Below are 25,623 nucleotides of genomic sequence, written 5' to 3' on the forward strand. Positions count from 1 at the left end.
CCATCCTAAAGACTGTTCAGGTTTCTCCCAGGAAAAAGAGAAATAAGTTATTAACCAAAAATAGAATAAGTATCCCCAAATATTCAAAAAGTGAATGAACTAACCATACCTGAAGCTCAGAGGTGCTTATGTAGTTTGGGAGAGTTTATTTTACCAGAGGATAATGGATGGACATCTTTATTTATTTATGTTTCTTTTTTGAGAAATCAAAATTTTAATTTTTGCCGGAGAATTATTCACATCATTCTCACCATTAAGACTATCTAAGTGATAACGAATAGCCAAAGAAGTTTATTTATTTTGACCAACATTATTAATGTCCTTCTGAACCGTGAATGTATAAGGCCTAATCCTTTCCCACTGTGCTGGCTATTCCTCTTGGGCAAGATCTGACAACTAAAGAGCCATTTGCGTGTTGTGGAGACAGAGCGCTAAATCTGGAAGGGCTGACTCAGCTGGGCAGGAGGCGGTAAGATTAATGGACACCAACATGGAGGGAAAAGCAGTCTGTGAGTGTCAAGGACCTTGGTGGGAGAAACATTTCCCCAGTGAAAGAGAGAACACACACTTCGTCCTTCCATTCACCCCACAACCAGACATCCTGTGGAACATGTCTAAGTCCCATGCATAAATTTCCTATTAGAAATTTATATCTCTATTCGGGAGTGATTGAATCAAGACCAACTCATCACACATTCTATCATAAACTTTAACTACCGTGATACATGCTTTAAAAAAAGGTCAATTGTATTTTCATCAATAACATATGCATTCTACTTGAAATAACAAGCATAATTGTAGCAGAGAATCTATCAAAGTACATAATGAAAACGAGATATACTCGAGGGCATTTTTTAAGTACAACTTATAAACTACAAGATATTGAGTAAAATAGTGAATAGCTATGCAATGGAACAAGATAACAATAGATTAAAAGGATATAAATGGCATACTACCTAGTTACTTTTGGTTCTTTAATATTTAGTTAACATTTGTTTAGTGTGAGAGAATGGGCAGGCAAGTGTTTTCCTGTCAGGCAAAATATGTTCCATTCTTAACACAAGTATTTAATTGTACTGCAGCCAGAGAAAACGTGACATTTTTCAGTTTCGTATTTACTGTTTGAACAGGATGTTTGACACCCTAATGTATCCCATTAATAGATTCCCAAAGAGTGACAGTGATAAAGCAACACTAAAGTGATTCAAATTGTGCTTAGCTAACAATTTGTCAGTATGGATGGTTCAATTTCAAGGCTTGAGTTAATTCAGTAAGTGTGTTAAAAATATTGGTTTTGCAGATACAAAATACAATTTATTTATTCTGTAAATATTTACTGATATCTACTATGCACCAGGTGCCATTTCCAGTCACTGGGCATCTAGTAATAAATAAATGACTAATAAAGTGTAGAATAGTGCTAATGTCAACAGGGGGAAAAATGGAGGGTTATACAATTCAAGGTCAAGTTAGATGCAATCTAGAATGAAGGTCATCATTCTCTATTCTTCCAGAAGACAAACAAGTCAATATTACAATTTTTGTATCTTTTACCTGGCTGCACCTTTGTTTTTGCTCTTGTCCTTTGTAAATTCAGTGTTCCATGGATAATATAATAGAAACTGAAGAGGAATGAACCAGAAAACCTAGAAATTTGGGTTCATCTCTCACACTAATTAACCTTGTGACCTTAAAGAAATTAGTTAAAATTTTCTGAGACTCAGTTTCCTAGGATAATTTATAGAGTTTTACTTAAGAGATAAAATAAAGCTTCATTTCTGGAAGGGTATATTATAAACTGCATAAAGACAAAACAGTTGTAGCTTGTTTTGTGGGTGTCCACATGAACCTTATCAATGTCACATCCAGGAGAAATGTTTCAGTTATAACAATTTACAGACAACAATCATCACTGTGTGTATATTAGGCGATTTCACTATATTTCACTTCTCACTTCTTACTTTTCAGACCTATTTGTCTGAGTAGGGGATAAATATTAGTTGTAAAGGGAAAAAAACCAATAAATACATTATTCAGCTGAAAAAGTTATATTCAAAATACATATGTATAGTAACTTAAAATACCTACAGGACCTCATGGTTTACAGTCCTCTTGTAAAGTTTCCCTTTTATGTTGTCTCAAAGGAACAGGTCAAGAATGCAAGGGCAGGGATCCCGTGGTGAAATTTAGTAGAGTTGTGGCTAATGGTGATATGAACAATTTGTCTTTTGAAGACGTGACAAGACTGAGATTTTCTCTATTTCCATAAAATATTTTTATTTGTCATCCTCCTTTTAAATACACGTATATATATACACATATATATATATATGTGTATATATGTGTGTGTGTGTATGTATGTATATATATATATATATATATATATATATATATATATATATATACATATCCTCCTCTATCTTGTGGGAATGCTTTTCTCAGCAAAAGAAGAGAGGATAGATAAATCCATTCCACCTGGGAAAAGTTCAAAAGTTTCTGTTGTTTAGTAAATAATGAAATGAAGTTATAAATAGCATCACTGCTTTCTATTCTATCTTTAAACTAATACAAGCATGTCCTTCCTCTAAAAAATTGATCCATGTTAGCTGTTTTGAATATGTCTCCTAGTTAGCATTTTAAACTTTAATCTCTAAACCATTATCTTCTTCCTGGCTCAGCAGGAAATTCTGCCTGTCATTAAATCAGTAACTCCTTATGTTTATGACTACCAAGAACTGCAAAAGCCAGACTATGTGTGGAGTAAAACTTGTCTAATTAGCATCAGTCTACACATTACCATATGTTGACAATAGCCATTCACAGGTTATATTACTTTGGCATCTGTGATGGATGACAAAACCTAGAATCATTCTTACTATTTTATCTTCTTGCTATAACTTCTCAAGCATTTCTTTTCTTGCCTTTAATTTTTTTTTTTTTTTTTTTTACATTTCCTGAATTACTCTTAACATCATGCCCTTTAGGTGCCTCGTTCTTGCTTCCTAAAGAGGGATCATAGGCAGTACTAAGTTCAAATATGCTAATATATTTGTATCATCAAACCATTTACCTCCCTACTTTACAATTCTGTCTGTTGTTTTAGATCTACTTCAGAATCCATAATTCATTGCTCAAGATAGCAGAAACTGACTGAGAATTGTATAAAACCCAAACTACCATAGGTACAAGGGAAATAGCTAAAGGAGAAAAAAAGGGAAAGAAAAAAGCATGGTAGAAGTGAACTATTCCTATTAAAATAACCTAATAGTTATTTAAACAAAGTCAACTCAACTAAAATTTATGAGGCTGTTTCCTGGATTCAAATTTCTGAAAATTCTACTCTGCCATTTTGAAAACAAGAAGTAAAGTATTTGGGCTTTTATTACCACAGTAAGGTGATAAATGTGTATTGATGTAACTCTTCTAGTGTAAGTGAAAGTACATTTCAAATACCAGGCTGTATGAGTATTTTTCAGCCTTATGTAATGGTAAGATAATGTAGAATAAAGGTGAGCTTATTTTTTAATCTGTCGATTAAGAACATTTTAAACAAAGATATAAACAAATCATTTGTACTTGCTAATTGCACAAGTGATTTTGAATGAATGAGATCAATTGTTTAAAAAATTAATAATTGTCATGGGAAATCTGTCATGTCCAGAATTCTCTCTTACATACTTTTTGATCATGTATTCTATACTAATTTTTATCATAATTTAATTTATGCTTTAGATTTTAACTCATTTATCTTATTTGCCACACATATCATGTATTTACAGCCCTTTAAACTTTTTATGACTTATTTTCAGTTTGCATCAAGCTTATAGTTTAGAATCTAGAACAGAGTTAACAAAATAGTTCTGTCTGTCACTGATTGGCTTTGTGGCCTTGGCTATCACTATTGAGCAATATATCATAACATATTTAATCTGGGCATCTGTTTCCTTCACTGTCATCATTCCAGTGAAACTTTTGGCTGGAGAACACAAAAATTAATAGTGTTTAATGAGACAAAAAAGACAAATATATACATTTTCCTAAATGATAATAGGTGACAGTGTTTAAATCATTCAAAAGTTTATTTTTAAATAATCACCCCTAAGTGAATTTTGATTAGAAACATTGGTATGGTTTGAGGACAAAACTAAGATCCTAGATTATACACTCATCAAAGGGCAGGCCAAAAAAGAAAGAAAACCTTTTATCTTACCACTTACAACTTTCCCTATTGACAAAGGTCTGACTCTGGTAGTGTTTTGCCCCCATCTTTGAAAAATTTACGGGCTCTTTCTTGGAGGTGTCAATTGAAAAATATGCACAACCTAAAAGTTGAGAATTATGTTTTATTTGGCAGACAAAACGGAGGACTTAAGCCTGGGAGGGATCCTCACAGATAGTTCTGAGGAACTGCTCTGAAGAGGCAAGGGGGGAGCGAGGATACACAGGAGTTTTTGCAAGAAAGACCAGATAGTACTGTTAATTAAAGAAAACCATATACCTCAAGTTAATGAATTTAACACTTTTCTAGGTATGGGAAGTTGCAAGAGTCTGGGCTCACTGAAATCGTTCCTTTGATATGCACCTTAACTACCTAGGGCCAGTGGCCTGGTTTCCTCCTTCCTGAAGCCCCTCAGGGTACATCGTTGTGGGGTGGCTGCAGTGACTGAGGGCTTGGCAGCCGGCAGCCCATTTGTCTCCACCCTGAGTTCCCTCAGGGCTCAGCATCTGGGGTGGCTTTAGTGGCTTGCTGGCTCAACATCTTTTGTTAACTGATATGGCAGGCAGCAGTTTTTCATTCACAGAAGGTCCAGTCCCCCTAAAACATACATTTTCCCTGGATTATTCCTCTTCTCTAGGTACCCTTCTTTGGCTGGTAAACACAGATTACAACACACTTTTAAGCCAATTGTTTTGTTTACCTACTCTTTAAGTTTTGGGAAGTCACAACCTGTACACAGGTGGATAATTATAGTACAAAGAATAGTTACAGAGCCCAAATATGTCATAAGTCCGGTTTAGATAATGAGTTACTTAGAAATTCCTGGCTCTGAATTGTTCATTGCCTATTTCTGTTTTATTGCGGAACCAAATTGTTTTCTAAAAGAAATGTGAAATGTATTCTAATTTTGAACAATTTCTACCTAAATCCAAATAGAAACCTATATGAATTTCTCTTCCACCATAAAATTGTCAAGAACACTCCACTTTTGCTGTGCTTCCATTTCCTAATTTCTTTTTTTTTTTTTTTTGTGGTACGCAGGCCTCTCACTGTTGTGGCCTCTACCGTTGTGGAGCACAGGCTCCAGATGCACAGGCTCAGCGGCCATGGCTCACGGGCCCAGCTGCTCTGCGGCATGTGGTACCTTCCCGGACTGGGGCACGAACCCGTGTCCCCTGCATCAGCAGGCAGACTCTCAACCTCTGCGCCACCAGGGAAGCCCCCCTAATTTCTTGACTTAATCCCCTGATGCAGGTTCTGACTTCTCACAAGTGCTCTAGTTGAAGTTAACCAGTGATCTCCTTTTGTAAACTGCAAAGGTTTTCTTCGTGATCATCACCTCTAATTTTTCCAAACTGTGTGACTTCTCCTTGAAATTGTTTCCTGATTTCACAGTCATTACAGGGTTCCAGTTCTATCCATTACTCTCTATTTGCCACTTCTGTTTCCTGGGTCCTCTCACTTCAGTCATTGTTGAAATTGTGCCACAGGACTCATGTTTTATCCCTCTGCTCTTCATTTATTTTTTCCCTTGGAGGTTTCATATCTTCTAATGATTTCAGCTATAAACTCCACTGAAATGATTTCTAAATTTACCAGAGTTCTCTGGTTCAGCCCCATATAAAAGTTGTTTTCAGTGGAATGTCTGATCATTGTCTCAACTCCCTATGTTGATCAAAGACATCAAAATTTTCCCCAGACTTGGTTCTCCCACAAACAGCTTTATTTTCTCCTGCTGGAGCTTTCATTTTCTAAGTTTTCAGCTCACATTCTTGCAATTTTTCCTGACTCTTTTTTTCCAGTCTGCTTAATTATTACATTCAGTAAATTCCTGCACTGCTTGCTGCTTTCATTTTCCCCTTTCCATTCCCAGTGCTGTTATCTTCTTCTAGTCTGAGTGACCTAGACTCATACATATATGGCTAATTTAATGATCTCCTCAGCTGTCTTCTTGCCCCCTTAAATATGCCCTATCTACTGCTGCCAGAAGAACCTTTCTAAAGCATTAGCTTTTGCATGAGTCACTGTATAAAAAGTTTGTCAAAAGTTCCACCAATCCTACCATGCAAAACAAGACCGAATGTACTCATCTTCCTAAATTTGTTTATTTTCAACCTCATTTCTTTCAACTAAAAATATGCAAAACTGTATTCAAGAAAACTGTTCTAACATTATTTTCTTAATATTTAAAAAAATGTATTTCAAATATCTGTACCTTTTTTCTTATAGAAAAGATCTATGATTTACTCATTAGTGTCTGACTATGCTATTTGCATAACTGAAACTCTATTTTTATGATGTTCATTACAGGAGGAATGAGTATATTTCTTTTTTTAATCTTTGTTTTTTTTGGTAAACATTCTGAGTTTCCAAGTGGATCTTAAGCACCTTGGATGCAGGAACTTAGTCATATACTTCACTGTTACATCAACTTCTTCAAAAATTCTTCATCGTTAAAGGTGAAAACAATAATAATAAAAAAGAGAAATGAGAAATTGAAAGAGAAAGTAGGAGGTTCCTACCAGTTCATAAAATTAATATTTCAACAAATTCCTCTGTAACTGCCCTAAACTAGGCCAAATTAAACTCAGAAAGCTGACATATCTCTTTTTTAAAAATTTTGAATGTTTGTTTGTCAACTTTATTGCTAATTGCTTCTCACATCTCATCTCTTTTTTACTTTCATATAGACTTTATATTGAGTGAATCAGATTGAGGCCTTGGAACCACCATTTTAAACAATCTTTTAAATTCTCACCCTTAGATCAATGTTTTCAAGTGGTTATTGGGTACATTCCTTTTTTTTGTCAGCTTGACTAAAGTTGAGGGCAAGATATAAACAATTTAAAAACAACATCCACAGAAACATAATAAAAAGAAAAAATTAAAATATAAGCTAATGGGAAGCTTGCCACCACAAAATAGAGAAATGTAATCCACATTGAAAGTGAGTCCAATTTTTAGTTTGTGAACCTTGCATTTATATTGATTTCCATCATAATTTTAAATAAAAAAATCTTAGGGAGTTTGGGATTGACTTATATTTAAATATAACACACTGTTATATTTAAAATGGAAAAACAACAAGGACCTACTGTAGAGCACAGGGAACTCTGCTCAATATTCTGTAACAACCTAATTGGGAAAAGAATTTGAAAAAGAATAGATACATGTGTATGTATAACTGAATCACTTTGCTGTATACCTGAAACTAACACAACATTTTTTATCAACTGTACTCCAATATAAAATAAAAAGTTAAAAAAAATCTTTCAGATTATGTTTTTATCCAGTTATTATTAAAGCAAACCAAAAATTTTAAATTTAGTTTTAAGTCATTTAAATCAATGTTTAATAATGAGTTGCAATAAATATTAAAAAAACATATGTTTGTTATAAATTAAAGTTTTACCTATACTCTATTACAACTATTAGTTGAAGCTCTGTGTAGAGGCTCCTTGGAACAAAGCAAACAAACAAATGGCAGTCTATTTCTTACAAGGACTTTACTTGAAGCTCAGGCTAATTAAAGATACAATTGCAATATAAGCTCTTTTTAAAACTTTGGATGTTACAGTAATTCTCTCTTTAGACTGTCATTATGTTTAAATTGTGTTTAAAGCACATCATGATGTTCTAAATCCATGCATTAGATCAAAGCTAAGCTCTCTCAAAATAAATCAGCTAATTTCAACATCAGATGTGTTTCTAGTTTGAAGGTTAAACTTCCAGTTTTAAGCTATCAAGGAACACTTAAATACTTTGACTCTAATCAACATAATATCATAGAATTCTAGATACGGAGTAGAACTTAGACATATCTATTTCAACCGCCTCATTTTACATGGCTGCAGTATTCAAAGAGATTAAAATGGAGCTTGCCCAATGCCTCACAACATTTCTGATAAAGATAAGAGGCTAATCAGGTGTTCTGGCTCCTAGTTTAATTCTCTTTTCACCATAATCTTTTTGGGGGTGAACAGTAAGAATCAATTCTGTATCTCACTAGAGTCAACTGGAAGCCTCTTTGGGAGTTCTTTGCCCCGTAATTGAACTGAGGACAGACAGTAAATCAAATATCTGAAAAGAGACTGTAATACAGGACATATAAAGTATTCTTACAACTCAACAATATAAAGATATAGATATTAACCCAATTTAAAAATGGGTAAATATTTGAATAGACATTTCTGCAAAGAAGATATTCAAATGCTAACAAGCACGGGAAAAAGTTGCTCAACATCATTCTTCGTTAGGGAATGCAAATTAAAAACACAATGTGACCATTCACACCCACTAGGATGGCTATAATAAAGAGGGCTGGTGAGGATCTGGAGAAATTGGAACCCTCATATATTATTTGTGGGGATTTTAAATATTGTAATTCCTTTGGAAAACAGCTTGGCATTCCTCAAAAAGCCCACTGCATCTAATCTCACCTTTCACCGTGGCTCCAATGTAGGACAAGCACAAGTAGACTTCAGTTATTATACAACCCAGGAATTGGGAGCTAGAGAGTATGATGTGTGCCCATACCACCATCCAGTCTCTCTGCTCAAGACTTTATCTGCTCTAGTGATGTAAATAAGGGCAGCAGCAAGTAAGATAACTACTGTGATGTCCACTTTTGGAAGTAGATGTCAGTCTCTGCAGGAAAGGGTTAACTCAGCAGACTTGTGTTGCTCAAATCTGCACATTCCCAAGAAAGAGTGTCTTCAGGACTGGCTGTTGGCTGGCTCCTGGGAGGTGAGTGTTGAGTCCTTGGAACAGTCTACCTAATAAGCGTGTTTTTTTATGCCTAGAGGCATTGAGATTCTAGGTACAGCTACGTTTAGATAATTCATGATAGCAATGTGATTTATGGTGAATGCAGGCTTCTGTCTCTGTGACTGGCATCTGAGTAGCTAAGGTCAGCCCACGTAGACGCTGCATGTCTACATGACTGACTGTTAGGACAAAACCTAAACACCAAGACTCTACTGAGCTTCCATGGTTGGCAACACTTTGTGTGTGTTGTCACAGATCATTGCTAGGAGAATTAAGCATGTCCATGTGACTCCACTGGGAAAGGACACCTGAAAGCTTCTGCCTTGATTCTCCCGCCTTGATCACCTCATGCAACTTACCCATTAGCTGATTTTAATCTGTATCCTTTCACTATCATAAATCATAATTATGAGTGTGACTTTTTAAAATCCCCTGAGGCCTTCTAGTGAATCATCAAACCTGAGGATGTTTTGGGAATGCCTAAAGAATCTGCCCTTAGTTGTGTCCCTCAACTAAGCCCTCAGAACACAACTACTGAGCTTATGAGCCTCAACTAGAAAGCCTGCATGCCGCAAACTACGGAGCCCACACACTCTGGAGCCTAGGCACCACAACTAGAGAGTGAAAAACTCACATGCCACATCTAGAGAGAAGACTGCATGCCACAAGGAAAGATGCCACATGCCTCAACGAAGATCCCATCTGCTGCAACTAAGACCTGACTCAGCCAAAAATAAATATAAATAAATAAATCTTTAAAAAAATAATAGGATAAATCTTCATATTTTAGATTAAGAAAATTAGATAGTTGCTATAAGTGAATAGCCACAGATTCGGAACCCCTTGAATGAAGCAGGGCTGGGTCTCCTTGAGGAAGTACCCTGCTACAATGACAAAAATTTATATGTTAATCTTTCTCCAGCCTTCCTGAAAGGACCTATGACCTTTTACCAGGATGACTGTGCATTGGGGAAGGGAAACAATCAAACTTTTCAAGGATTACTATGCATCAGCTCTGACTAGATACTAATTCTTACAGACCCAAAACATCACTGTGGTCCACCAGTCAGAGTAGGGGTTTGTTTGTGGAGGTCAAGTGATCAGTGGAGTTTGGACTGAGGTCCATATCCCAGTGGGTCCAGCAGATGCCTGAACCCATTCTGGGATTATTTCCCAGTTCTGGAATGAATACTTGAGTAGTTATACTCAAAAACTGACAAAAATCTCATATATATATATATATATATAAAACACATACATATATATATATATACACACATACATATATAGCTTCTAGGGCTATGTAGATATACATGAATCCTGAGAAGTGCTACCTCTGGGAGACTGGGGGTGATGAACAAAGCAGATATTAACCTTGTGTGTAATGCTTTTAAGTTTGTATTACAAAAAATTGTATTCATTGTTAGACTTTTAATTAAAATTAGAGGATCCTAAAGTGACTAGGGTTATTTAACTTGGGTAGCTGAAAGCTAAATGAGTTCTTAACAATCATTTTAAAATTCATCCATTTTTATAGGAGTATATATAAATAATTCCTCTTTATCACCCAGGTTACATCTCAAAGATGCGGAAATAATTTTTGTCTTAAATATTGTATGTCAGATAGTATCATGAGCTTCGTGAAGATGAATAGTAAAATAAATTGCTTATGAAAACTGGAATCCTCTTCTGTGGAAGTCCTTAAAAACACTCTTATAAGTCTGGGATAAGACAAGTACGTGTACTAAATTGTTATAGAATGGTGTACATTATAAATTGATGGACATTTCTAACCATTTCTTTTCAATATTTCATATGAAAAACAACAACAACAAAAAACCCCAAAATCAACCAAAAGAAAAACATACCCAGAACCAGCATGGGGATCCCGTCACACAGCCTTTCCAAGCAATTTTCATGAGCCCCCTTCCAAGGACTGTGGGGGATGAACCAGATGTCCAGTGCCCTCCCCTCTCAAACAGGAAGACACCTGCTTGTGGTCTAGGGAGGACTGAAGCTAAGTGCATTGACCATCACCTATGAGACATTATTTGCATGACCATCTTGTGCTTTGCAATGATGACCTGATAATTGTTTTACTTGGCCAATTATTCTATAACATTTTCTAAAACTCAACATAAATCCTGTAATATGATAAAACTTAATAAAATGCACATTTATTCACAAAGGGTACACAGTCCAAGTGAAGTGCAAAATGGCAACATAATAATTAAATCAACTTTCCAATGAAGAAATAGGAAAAACAAACTTGATACTAATGTAGTTTTTTAAATGAAGATTAAAAGCCCATCCAAGTTGGTCAGACTTTCCCAAGTGGTTTCTTTTTTTTGGATGGTTAATAAATTTTATTGACTATGCTGTTTGGAGTTGCATGGAATGTTCCAGAAGTTTCACAGAGTTTGGACCCCACCACCACAAACCTTCTTGGTCTACCTCCATGTTCTGGGGCCCAAAGGAATGTGCTTGGCTGTGATCTTCACTGAGAGAAAACAAACTTGAGAGATCTATGTCAAAGAGCCCATGAGAAAGATCCCAGATATCACAGACCACTAGTGCTTTTACAAGCAAAACCCAAAAGAACCCAAACTCCATTTGATCAAAACTTTGATAGAATCTTGCCCCAAGGACACTCTGTTATGCCCCAACTCCTTGGTTGAGAATCACCAGCCTCTGTACATTTTACTAAGCTTCCCTTCCTGTAGTTTGTGTTTTGAAAAGAACAGACTTTCCCTCTTGTTTTCCAAATATGAAACATAATAACATTAAATGTTCTTTTTTAAAGTACATATGCCGTTCCCCCTAAACCAAGGCTCTGTGAGCCCAGCATGTCTGAACCGGAGTGGGCTTCAATCTCTACTACTGAATCATATGGTTACTGCAAAGCCATGACTAAGAGTTTGCCCCCAACCTCCAAGGCTAGAGAAAACAGAATGGTTCCCAAGACCAAGTTGCACTAGCTATGGATTTATCCCAATTTATCCAAGGATCGCACACAAAAGATTGAGTGCAGGAACTGCAAAGCACCTCTGGCTTTGTTTAGAACCTACTTAGGCCCTTACCCTTGTAGAAGATCTCCTGCAAAGGTTTTCCTACCCCACAGCTTTACACTCAACAGTGTATACACACTTGAGTACCTACCATCTCACAGCTAAGCCACACCCCACGTGCAGTGATTCATGGTTAAGAGAACTGGATTACCACAGCTCTAGCCAAGTGCTAATCCACTGCAACAATTAGGAAAAGAGGGGAAAGATACCCCCAAAAAACTCTCAGCCAGCTCTGAATAAGGAAGCATGTTTCCATCCTGTGCCTCCTGTCTCTCAGAAGTACAGTCTACTCAAACTCCCCCAATTCCCACAGCCTCAAGTAGCCATGTTTCAAGGACTTGGCTTGTAGGGCCTGCAGTAAGCACTGCCAGTGAAACAGGAGGCTGGGCCACACTCAGGCGACTCACATTCCCAGTCTGTTGTTCTATTTCTGGGAAGGGAGGAGCTGCACAGTTAGCAATGGGGCTGGCTGGTCAAGGGATGACCAGGGGCCAGGCACACTGTCCCAAGGACAAACCTGACTCTATTGGCACTATTTATTTATTTATTTATTTATTTATTTATTTTCTCACCGCTGCAGCATGTGGGATCTTAGTTCTCCAACCAGGGATGGAACCTGCGCCCCCGCAGTGGAAGCGCAGTCTTAACCACTGGACCGCCAGGGAAGTAAGTCCCTGGCATCATACTTTAATCACTGAGCCTATTAGAACATGAATAATCAAGTGTGACAGACCGAAAGAGAGCCAATGATTTGCTCCTCTGCCATCACGCCCACAGAGTAACTTCTCCGAGGTCATACATTAGATAAGCATGGGCACAGGAAGGCTCATTCCTTATGCTCATGACCTTGCTTTCTTTCCCACTCACACTCACCGCCAACACAAGGCGGAGTGGGGGTCTGACCACCAAAGAATGGCCATGTTCCCACAGATCACATCCTTACCCTACACTGCGTCTCACCTGTGGCTTGGGGAATTCACAGAAAGACAAATGTCTTATAAACCGCAGAATTTTTCTTTTGGCAGTCACAATTAGTAACATTGCACGTTTCAAGGTTACAGAGGAGCCCCACGCTACACACATGGGGCAGGAACAGACGAGTGTTGCACGGTGCTTTACAGGAAAGCCACAGGAAGTGTTCCAGAAATTGACAACATCTGGAAGCAGGCACCCCAGGGCCTCCAGGAAACCCCTACCTCTCGGGCTTTCAGGACTCCTCATTGGGGGCCTTTTTCTTGGGCATGAAAAAGCCTCCTTTTCTGGACCAGAGCGGTAGGGATGTGCAGGTCAATGGCTAAGCTGGCCGGGTGGGGAAGGGGAAGGGGAGAGCAGTTCCTTCGGATCCCAGCAGAGGTAGACAACGGTATACAGTGGAAGGCAACGGGTTCAAGGTGACAGGAAAGGCCAATTCTTGGGGGCGGGGGGCTGCTCTCCTTCCCTCCGCTCTCCGATTAAAAACGAAAGCCCAGAATGATGAAGACTGCGCAGAACCAAGACGAAAGCCATCTCTCGGCTCCCGTCCCAGCGTAAGCCCTTCTTGGCCCCCGTCCCAGCGTAAGCCCTTCTTGGCCCGGTCCTCCTGCTGCTGGCGAAGGGCCTCCCGCCGGGCGCTCAGGCGCCGCTCGCGCTCCAGCTGCTCGCCGTGGTGAGCCTGGTAGAAGGCGTAAAAGTCGAGCGTGGTGCGGTTGGCTCCCGACGAGGCCTGAGAGCGGCCCTGGGTCCGAGAGGCGGGAGGCTGGGTGCGGGGCGAGTCGGGGTCGGCGGCGGGCGTCTTGGAGGACTGGACCCCGGGGCCGAGCAGGTCCTCGTTGCTGAGCAGGCCGCGGTCCTACCTGCGACGCTGGGTGGTAGTGCCCAGCACCACGTAGGCCTGGGAGACGTGCGTGAAGCGCTCGGCAGCCTTGGCGCTCCCCGAGTTGCGGTCCCGGTGGTAGAGGAAGCGCTGCCGGTAGTCAGCTGCCTTGATCTGCACCTGCGTGGCCGTGGAGGGGACGCCGAGCCGCTCGTACAGCTCCGTGCGCAAGTAAGGGCCGTCGCTCCGGGAATAAATCCTCGCTTCCAGGCCCAGACCCGATCCTGAGTTTGGTGGAAACCCCCGGGCCTGCCACACCCTCCATAGTAACAGCCGCGACCCCCAAATGGTGTTTTGATTAAGCCCAGCGATATTTCCCATTCTACTGGAGTACATCTGTAAACAGGTCTCCACATCCAGGGAAAGGCCTGATTCCACCCACACCGTTTTGTAAACCTTCGGAATTCTACATGTGGTATCTCTCAGTTATTAAATGGAAGCCTGTGCTTTTACTGTATCCCTGTCACTGTGCGGATTTCTCCACTTCAATATAATGCATCATTTTGTCTTAGACAAGCAACAGCATCTTCTGATTTAAACTGCAAAATATAACAGATGATAGAATTTACTAAAATAAGAATTGTGGGCCTTGAGAATCTTTTTTCATAACCTCTTCTAGGACACATCCACCAATGCAGCCCTGTTTTGGGTAGGCATCCATGTTTCTGTTTCAGAGGCAGTTTTGTACTAGTAACAGCTGCAGCTTAAAAGGAAGAAGCTCACGCACACATAAACCAACCCTATCATTTTACTTAGTCAGTGTTCTTACAAGAAAAAATTAATTTTGTTGGTATGTGACTACAGACTCTAAAAAAAATCCCTTATAAACGAACAGACCTTGTGAGGTTATGAAAACTTATTTCTAAACCTGAATAGTTTAATCAAATAACATTCCAACCTAGAACACTCATGGAAATATTATGTATTAACTCTTCATCTTTTATTCTGGCAAAACAAAACTCTGCTGTTGAGAACTTATTTCTCATGACTCAGAGGTAAGTCCCTAGATAATCACGATGTCACTTGAGTTTCAGAGCTCTAGTCTGACATTTAAAGCTCCCAAAAGACAAAGTCTGAATAGTTGTTTCAAGTGCTTCTTGGACTTGAAGTTGTGGCATTAGAGACCCAGGAAATGTTTATTTCTGGTAGGAATGAGTCAAGGTGGTATCCTATAAGACATTTAAAGAATGCTCTATTTATTTATTTGCACTTTCATGTCTGGGAAATCTTATTTCCCTTACACATGCATCAGGGAAAATTTATATTTGATAGAGTTTAAATATTTTTGAAAGGTTAATTCATTTTGAAACAAAGTGATAAATATTTCACTCTGTACAGTTTTATTCAAGGATGACTGGAATCACCTACATCTCCTGATATAAGATAAAAATGATATGTGGAAGCATCCTGTTATCCACAAACAGCTTCCGGTCTGTATAGTTGCGAGTTCTGATTTGACTGATTTGTGTCTGGCTTGATGCTACTTGAAAATAAAGGTTCAGCTCCTGCCTGTTCATACCTATTCCCTCTTAGAACCATCAATCAGGTCTTCACTAGCAGAAGTTCAGAAAGTTATTGAATTTATATTGTTGATTTCAACAACAAGGTACCAAAAGGAGTGGATGCAGATAAAACTGAGATAGCTATTATATAGGGCAGAAGTCCTAAATATTTTTGAAAGATTATACATATGGTATCACTCAGTTATTAGATGCTTTATCTTTTCCTGTCATGATGATAAATTTTCCCTAGTCCTATGTAATACACTATCTCTTATATTAGACAAATGAAGAATCCTGTTCAGTATATTTCTCCAAGAGGTCACCAGCCAGCTGTATCCCGTTCGCTGTCTGAAGATACACATTAAAAATGAGCTAGAATTAGCCTCAGTGAAAAACACTGGTCTTCACTTTATACCATGTGTTACTCTTGATAAAATGCCTTGTATGAAAACATTTTCACAACCAGCTCTGATAATGTAGATATAAATTAACATTCTCACATCTTTCCTTCATTCAAGCAGTTTTACTTCCATCACTGACTACGCTCCTGGTTGGAGACTGTTTGTAATCATTAAAATCTCTTTGAAGATGTTCGGTTGTAATTTTGCCGAACATTGTGACAAAATTAGACACATTTCAGTTCAACTTTATAAGTACCACGTGTCATTTTTCTAGCCATAAAGAGCCTTAATATGGCATCTATATTGCAAATCTCAGGGTGACTGGCTGGTCTGGCTGAAACAGCCTAGAGAAACATGCAGAACTATTTAAGAATCTAAACTGTTAGCTGGAAGCTGTCAAGGAAGAGTTGAGGTGACCTCATTGCTTTAGTTAGTGGCAACAGGATTTTAAAAAGAGGTCAGGGTAAGGTTAAAAGTAATAGATAAAGATAGTGTCTTAGGGGAGAATTTGTATATATGAAGATGCTTTTCCTTCAGATCGATTCTGGTATATGTCACTGCCTTCAATTTCATGTGTCATAGCTTACATTTCCATTTTCTGTCAAAAATCATGATGCTAAACATAGTAGTATATGTTGGCAACTAAAGGACCAGCACTGAGTGGCTGTATTTAAACGGTGGTCAGAAACCTTCAGATTCCATTCCTTCTGTGTCTCACACCCTGAGATACAACCCAGTTCCCCAAGGAGAGCCAGGTGGCTGCTACAGCTGCAGGTCTAATCATTGAGCAAGAAAGCACCATGACCTGCTGACAGCTGCAGAAGGAATGTTGCTAATTCTCTCTCTACTATTGTGGAAGTGAAACTGAGGTAAATCCTGGCCCAAACAGCATTGATCCCTACTGCTCCTTTTCCCCCTTCCTTCGGACCTCCTGGGACATCAGAACATTTACCATTCACATGTTTAGCTACATCAAACTAACTAAGTCATCAAAGAGACATTGGATCAATACTGGAGCAATGTGAAGAAAGGTAAGCAAATCAAAATTTCACTGACATAAGGGGTATCACATCTCATATTTTATAGCAGTGCATGAGAAACTTTAAACTGTCAAAGAAACTTCATCCTGGCACTGCTACCAGGTCAGTTTTGCCCCATGATGATTTATATCTCAGTACCTTTGCAAGCACTTCTGTTTGGGTTGGCCTGCTCTTAATGTCTTTGGGCATTATTTCAGGATAAAGTGATTCACTCTAAAGAAAACTGAGTATCCCTCTATTGGAAGAGAGTTATTTTTCAAGTTTAATAATTATACATTTTCATCAGACGAAAACTGAATATTTGTTTTCTGTTGTTGTTTGCAAGGTGGCCTCACACTTACCTGGTATGAAGCTATGAAGGGTTTCATAATAGCAACCAGATCTGAGATAATTCATATTCTCAGAGAAGTTCATTTTGTACTGTATAACAGACATAAAAAAGGCACACAATGCTAAATTAATTTAGGTTTGAAGAAATAAAAATTGTGTTCTGTACCAGCTGGATCCTGGGAAGTATGAGTATTTAATTCTATCCTCATTGATGAAACTCTGCTGAATCAGTAGTTCTGAAGAGACAAAACTTGCACACACTAATAGATAAAAAGTCTCTTGATAATCAGTGTGCCTGATATATTTTGCCACAAAATTTTTAAACTTAAAAAATCACAAAACAATACAAAATCATTTTAGCCTCTGTTGGTACAAAATGTTGTGCTATGATTCAGTGCAGTACAGAATAGTTTCCCAGCATGTATTCTGCAAAACAGATACTAGTGAAAAGTGTTCTGTGGTCAAATAAATTTGAATGATGTAGAATGAGCACAGTTAAACAGATGTTTCAGAGCTGCACTTTCTAGAGACTTTAATAAAGATACAAGCATAGAGATTCACCAATAGGAGGTATAGAGCATATAATATTTTCCAAATTCAGTTAGTCACAATCCCACTACTGCTTTTCCCAAAGCAGAGCATTTTGTGCAAACGGGTATCTTTCCCCTACCCCAGGAGCTCTTTGCGTTTTTATTTAAATATATGTAATTTGTAGGAATAATTATTAGCAATGCACAGTTATTGTGATCCTTGGAAATGAATAAACTATAACTCAACTTGATGTGATAACTACTATTTGTCTGCAGTAGAAAAAAAAATGAAAGCACAAATTGGCATGTAAAACCATTTACTTAGGGCAGCACAGGTAAATGACTATAAGAGTTCAATTTTCTTTTTTTGCATAGAGACTTCCTGATGAACCTGCTTTGATTTCTAACACATTTAGATTACAAAATTTTCTACAGAAAAATATTAGACAAAACACATAAACTGCATAGCTCTTATCATGAGCAGTTGTTCAGATACCAGTTCTGTTTTAATGGAACAGTGTGTTAAACAGTATGTGGGAGGGAAATTGATGCCAAATAAAATATCATTGACCATTCATAAAGCTATTGGAGAGTTTTGCAAAAGTTTGTAATTTCCAGGATAGAAAAATAGGTACAAAGAATTTTAAAGAGTTGGGTATAATTTGAAATTTATTTTTCTATTGATTACATTTCTAAACTCCCTTTAATTTGTTCATGCCAAATAAAAAGCCAACAATCCCTTTTGATGCTTCACAATAAAAAAATTAAAAAAAAAACCACACATAATCCATTATGACATTAATTTGGTAAATATTAATTCTAGACAATAATGCTTCTTTGGGAGGGTGATGAAACCATCAAGAAGTTATGTTTTGAAATCAGTTAATATAATTTTAAATGGTCACTTTTTAGATTCCATAGCTGTTACACAGTTGAAGAAATAAGAGGAAGAAAGTGAATCTATATGTAGCTTTGGAAATCTTTCTCAGTATTTAAAAAAATGTTTACGGTACTAAAAGACAGCCAAAGATTTTTCCTGAATAATTCTGAAAATGGACGCAGGTCAGACAGAGATTCTGGAACTAAAAAGCCTTTATAAAACTCCAAAATTATGAGCATCTGATTCTATCCAATTCATGTGAAGTGGAGTGCTCTGGTTCAAGAGTTTTCTTGTCATGCAATCAAAGGACGGAAACATTAAGATTGCAGATGTAGAGTGGTGACACACTGTAATTTCATACAGATCATAAGATGGTTTGGTGACATAAGAATTACTAGACCATGAGGCCTGGGGTCCATGAAATGGATTAAAGCTTTATTGCCCTTTGGAGTTCTGACAATGACAAATGCTCTCTCTGATGCTGGGATTATCTTGTCTGAACTTTTGTTTCCTTAGTTTCAGGTTACACTTTTTCCTTAACCATCTTCTAAGATCCCAAATAACTTCCGTGTTTTCTGTTATTGGAAGACATTTAGAAACACCCCCTTGTCTTATGCTTTCGCCTCTGGCATCATATCCATGCATAAGTCATTTTTAATTTCCAATATCCTGATGAAGGTTTTGAATGATAGACTTAATGATGTGATCACATGACCTAACTCCAAACTCCTATTCAAAACATGAAAGAAAGGAAAAGAATGAAAACAATGAGAGAGAATTTTTTTTTTTTAATGAGAGAGAATTTTAAATGAAAAATTCAGGCACAAAATATTGTGAATATTCGTTAATACAATTATTCAATTGCTGGCATCAATAAGCATACCTTTGACAGCAAGTTTTTATGGATGAGTCAAGGATATGTTATCTCACATGATACGTGTCTTTTCTACCATAACACTCATATAGACACACATGAAGACTTTCACGCATAAGATTTCTGATTTAAGTTGGAAATGAAGAATTTAAGTACATTCCAAAAAGTGTTTTGCAAATGTATTAATTTTTCTTTATTGAAACGAAAAAGGTAACACATAAGAAAAAGAAGAGGTTTTCTTTTTTTTTTTCTTTTGACTCAGAAACTGATGGAATTTTCTCTCTTCCTCTCATTCTGTCTTTGTCATTATCATGCATTGTGAAAACACTACTTCTGGTGAAATTAAGTGGGTGAAATATTTAATGAGAAAGGAGTTATATAGTACAACAATTCAGCAAAAATCAAGGACATTAACATTCAGTGTTTTTCTAGTACCTGATAAAAAGTGTGTGAAAATCTTGCAGATGGAAACACATTAAGGTATTACTTATTGCTAAAAATTTCCAGTAAGCAGGATTGGAAATTTTCTTCTAAAAGTTTTACTTCCCAACAGAGATTCAGACTGCATTTGAATGTATTTTCAATCCATTTATGCTTTAAAATTTTTAATAATTGAAGAGTTGTAGGTGTGAAATGAACTAACTCACCTGTTAGTTTTTCTGTTCTTCAAAAAATGCAAAACAACAATAGCATAACCTACCAACAAAATAGAAGTTATATCAGTTGGCACAACAAAGTGGCATAAACAGCAAAGTGGCATAAACATTATTTTTGGGAAGGCAGAGAGAGAGGTCAGCAAAAATGACTCCTTTTTCAGGTAGAATGTAGATTTTTAAAATTTTGGAGTAGAAATTTCCTGTGAATTGTGATTCATTATGAGGGGAAATTTTTAAGAGTAAGGGGGGGATAGTTTCAAAATGGCGGAGGAGTAAGAAGTGGAGATCACCTTCCTCCCCACAAATACATCAGAAATACATGTGGAACACTCCTACAGAACACCTACTGAACGCTGGTAGAAGACCTCAGACTTCCCAAAAGGCAAGAAACTCCCCACGTACCTGAGTGTTCGGCTGACAGGGTCTTGGTGCTCCAGCTATGTGTTAGGCCTGAGCCGCTTAGGTGGGAGAGCCGAGTTCAGGACATTGGTCCACCAGAGACCTCCCAGCCCCATGTAATATCAAACAGCGAAAGCTCTCCCAGAGATCTCCATCTCAACACTAAGACCCAGCTCCACTCAACTACCAGCAAGCTACAGTGCTGGACACCCTATGCCAAACAACTAGCAAGATAGGAACACAGCCCCACCAATTATCAGAGAGGCTGCCTAAAATCATACTAAGGACACAGACACCCCAAAACACATCACCAGATGCAGTCCCGCCCACCAGAAAGATAAGATCCAGTCTCATCCACCAGAACACAGGCAATAGTCCCTTCCACCAGGAAACCCACTGAACCAACCTTACGCACTGGGCGCAGACACCAAAAACAACGGGAACTATGAACATGCAGCCTGTGAAAAGGAGACTCCAAACACAGTAAGTTAAACAAAATGAGAAGACAGAGAAATACACAGCAGATAAAGGAGCAAGGTAAAACCCCACCAGACCAAACAAATGAAGAGGAAAACAGGACATTCAGGGTTTTAGAATGAAAGTCAAAATGTCGCTCACACCTACATCTCCATTTGTTTCTTCTCTAAAAATGGATGGCTTTCTTGAGCAAGCTAACAGTTCTTAGTCAAAAGGCATCTCCCACAGTTCAAAATGTAGTTTTCGTGGTAAAAGGAAAGCCAAGAAAGATTAAAAAATTTATGACAAGTGTAAATATGTTATAGACTACATTATGTATCATTGCATTTTTTTTTTTAATGGGCAGAGTACTTTATTTTTTTGGCTGTGTTGGGTCTTCATTGCTGAGCGTGGGCTTTCTCTAGTTGTGGCGAGTGGGGCTACACTTCATTGCGATGCATGGGCTTCTCATTGCAGTGGCTTCTCTTGTTGTGGAGCATGGGCTCTAGGCACGCGGGCTCAGTTGTTGTGGCGCATGGGCTTAGTTGCTCTGCAGCATGTGGGGTCTTCCCGGACAAGGGCTCGAACCCATGTCTCCTGCATTGGCAGGAGGATTCTTAGCCACTGCGCTACCAGGGAAGCCCTGTATCATTGCATTTTAATGGAATTTCTAAAAAAGGAAAATCTATAGAGATAGAAAGCAGAACAGTATTTGCTTGGGTTTGGGATTGGGAGTTGGGAACTGCAAAAGGGTACAAGAGAAATTTCTGAAGTGAGGAAAGTATTCTAAAAACTGGATAGTAGCACGATTATAAATATTTACTAAAAATCATCAAAACTGTACACTTAAAATGGGTGAATTTTATAGTATGTAAATTATATCTCACCTATGAGATATAAAAACAAGTCATGAAGAACCTAAGGGTAAGATGGGAATAAAGACACAGACCTACTAGAGAATGGACTTGAGAATGTGGGGAGGGGGAAGGGTAAGCTGTGACAAAGTGAGAGCGTGGCATGGACATATATACATTACCAAACGTAAAATAGTTAGCTAGTGGGAAGCAGCCACATAGGACAGGGAGATCAGCTCGGTGCTTTGTGACCACCTAGAGGGGTGGGATAGGGAGGGTGGGAGGGAGGGAGATGCAAGAGGGAAGAGATATGGGAACATATGTATATGTATAGCTGATTCACTTCGTTATAAAGCAGAAAACTAACACACCATTGTAAAGCAATTATACTCCAATAAAGATGTTAAAAAAAAAAAAAACAAGTCACAGTGCAGAACTATGTTTGCATTTAGGGAATATCAATATCTTCACATCAGTGATAAATGTACCAATTTTGGCCTTTGCTCTATTTATGAACCTACACTCTTGAGAACAGTCTGTCATTATTGTTTCTATATCTTCCTCTCAAACTGTCAGTACCTAAAAAAGTAGACTCCTCCACCAGAGCAGAGACTCTCTGTATCTGTAGTGTATTACACACAGTACCTGGACACCCATAGATACTCAATAATATTTCTGTTGAGAAAATATGATGCATTTTGAAGGGTAAATACGAGCACTAGGAAGAGTAAATAAATATCAATATTTCTAACTCACTAGTCAATATACTTTCACTTAGATCGTCTAAATATATTCAACTCTACTGTTTGGAATTATTTGGAAACATAGTTGAACACTGCATTTAGCAATAAATGAGACTAGTGACAATTTACCCTTGAGAAAAACAAACGAAGACTAAAGTTTGCAATGTAGTTTACATTATCTCAGACATTTTCATTATTCAGGATTTTTTCAATAAAGTTTATCTTTGCATCAACAAAGAAAGGGTATCTTTTACAAATTATAAAGTGAAATCAACAATATACAATGTAATTGATTCAATAACTTTGCATATTTTAAATTTACTTTTTAGTGTTTGTGAGAGTTTCAATATTATCATTGTCCTTCCTATCTATTTAATATTACTATATCTGTTTAAAAGTGATTAAAATTTGATTTTGATTAAATGCTTATCATATATACTTATGATTAACTTATGATGAACATCTCTAAAGTAGGAAGAACTAGAATTTCGATATAGAACTATCAACATTTTGTGTTGTTAACTTATGAGGCATGTGGACATTTTGGATAGATTCATTAGGAATATTCTCAGATAAATCTAAGAGATTTGAATCTGAATCATATTACTTATAATAAAATATTTGGAAAAGTTACACATACAATTCAGCGAATACAAATTATAACCAAAACACGTAATTGAATACAAAAGTGAATTGCATTTAGAAATTGCAGACAATCTTTACAGTATTGAAAACCTGCAATTTGAAATATTATAGGCCCTGCGTATGGCTGACACACAATGAATATGAATAGAAATAAGGAAAAAGGAAGGGAAAGAGAGAGGAAGAAAAGCAATAAAGAAGAAAAGAGAGAGAAAGGTAAAATACAGACTCATCCATGTGTTTTTATTAGGAAGGAAAACAGTGGAACCCCAAGTAAAGCTGTGTATGGCCAACTTCATGATAAAAAACATGCTATTAGCTATATCATTAAGTGATGCAAAGATCCCTTGAAGGCAAAAATAGGGGCTGAGACAGATGTCCTTAATCATGAGAGTTCATACAAAAACATGCTCCATATGGTTCAGTACACAAGATGTATGGCTGAACTGGCCCAGGTACAAGAGGAATACACAGCTAGCAGTGGAGAAGAGGAAACAGCACAAGATCAGTGTCATTTTGATAATAGTGTTGATAGTATAACAGCTAATGAGAGCAGATCAACTAACAATGGCACATCTGTACATACAGGACTGAGTTTTTAATTTTTAAGTAGTGTTTTACAACCATGTAAATTTCAGTTGCTGCATACTCGTAAAACTAAAGAGGAGGCTTTTTCAAACTTCATCTTTTGATGTATGTGCCCATATCTTTACTAAGGGTAGAAAAAAATTGTTAAAATTCATTTTAGAACGAAAAGAAGAAATTGCATTCAGCCCTTTAGGAAACCGTCTGTCTTCTGCACATGTCTAAGTATCAAGTCATGTACTCTAGTTCTGTTATGAGATCAACTCCAGAGATCTGCATCTAACATTTTAATCTAATGCTTCCTGAAATAAGCAGTTACTGTTAAGAAAACCAATAAAAGTGCCTTTTGCCCACAATTTAATAAGGAGATTTCCACCATGGGTAAACAAATACAATCACAAAGCTACACAGGCTAAAACCCTGCATGAGAGCCATATTTTCTTCTCTAACAACCACACTGAATCAAACAGCTGGCCAACTTTTTTCCATGCACTTACTCTGTAGGATCAAATAGTTCTTTTAATCAGAATACAAATTTGCTGAATGAATCAGATCTTCTCAGAGCCTCACATTTTTTTCTTTTAATTGTTAAAAGATGTTGGAAACATTTTCAACCATTTCAGACTAAATCTAATAATTTATGTGTCCTACATAGCAGGAAACTGTGCTCATGGAGTGGCCATTTACCACACTTAGCATCTCCTCATTTTAAACAACATTTCCAGGCCTTTAAGTGTATGTAGTCCACTGTAAACCAGGAATATATGGCCTATAATTTAATACCAGGAAACGGAAATTGAGTTTTTTATTATTTAAGTTGGGACTGAAAATTAGCTTCCATAGAAAGTCAAGATATTCTATTTCACTGAAGGAAGCTTTCTACCTTATATACTTTTTATTATTACGCACTTCAAATGTCAAAAACAAAAGTCAGTTTAGTAGCAATGAGAAATAGGAGAAAGCTTGTTCTGTATTTTGAAAATAATTATTGATCAGTTTTAATGTAAAAAGTTATTATCAGAGTTGACCAAACATTTAACAATGGTTCCCAAATGTCTTCCCAAAATTTACCTTTTGTGCTCACTTCCTACAGAGTTCAATTTTGGTGAACATAAATCCTAAAACCAGGCTTTTCACTGGACCAAGTTAAGTAAATAGGGAAAAGAAAAGTGCTTTTTGAGTAGGTAAACTAAGGAAAACACCTTATCTATAATATTCCATTTTATTTTTCAAACTGTATTAGCTTGATATAATTATTTTATATACATCGTGAATAAATTGAATCTCTAGAATTCAGCCAGCACTGAGTTCATCTAATAAAAATACCTAAGGGTCTTGAACTCAGGTTTGTTTGACTCTAAATCCTGATTCCTTTCCACCACAGTACTTTTTAACAAGCATAAGAGGAAGTACTTACAGTGACATACAATATCTGATGATATTCATGTTTATTCACTTATCCATTCAAAGTAGTTACTTTTAAATAGCTCTTTAGTGTTCAAAATACCTGGGAACATATAAATAAATCTTTTACCCAATCCTCCAGAAGTGCAATAACTAAGGGTGCCCTTTAGACTGTTCCAGAATGTAGAAAACTAAGAAAAATGCAGTTTACTCAATGAATGTGGGTTTATTTAATGATTCATGGATTGTGGGAAGAGCAAATCATCTTAGCATCTGAACTCTACAAGAGTCAAAAAGGACTAACATTTTTTTTGGCTTCAGCATTAACTTCAACATTCATCTTCACTACATTCTTTTCCTTTCTATTTCACCAACATGTCCAAGGGCCTGAAATCATGCCTGACACAGAGTAGGTATCCTA

General features: G+C 37.3%; 1 protein-coding gene across 1 annotated transcript; it reads right to left on the reverse strand.

The window, feature by feature from the left end:
- Positions 1–11,163: 11,163 nt before the first annotated feature.
- On the reverse strand, positions 11,164–15,911 carry LOC101335422 (dnaJ homolog subfamily C member 30, mitochondrial-like). Its single transcript, XM_073803639.1, is given in 1 exon segment — positions 11,164–15,911. A coding segment is annotated over 1 exon segment (894 nt). The 5' UTR covers positions 14,243–15,911; the 3' UTR covers positions 11,164–13,348.
- Between the last annotated feature and the right edge of the window lie 9,712 nt (positions 15,912–25,623).

This window comes from Tursiops truncatus, chromosome 4 (genome assembly GCF_011762595.2).
Source record: "Tursiops truncatus isolate mTurTru1 chromosome 4, mTurTru1.mat.Y, whole genome shotgun sequence".
NCBI lineage: Eukaryota > Metazoa > Chordata > Mammalia > Artiodactyla > Delphinidae > Tursiops > Tursiops truncatus.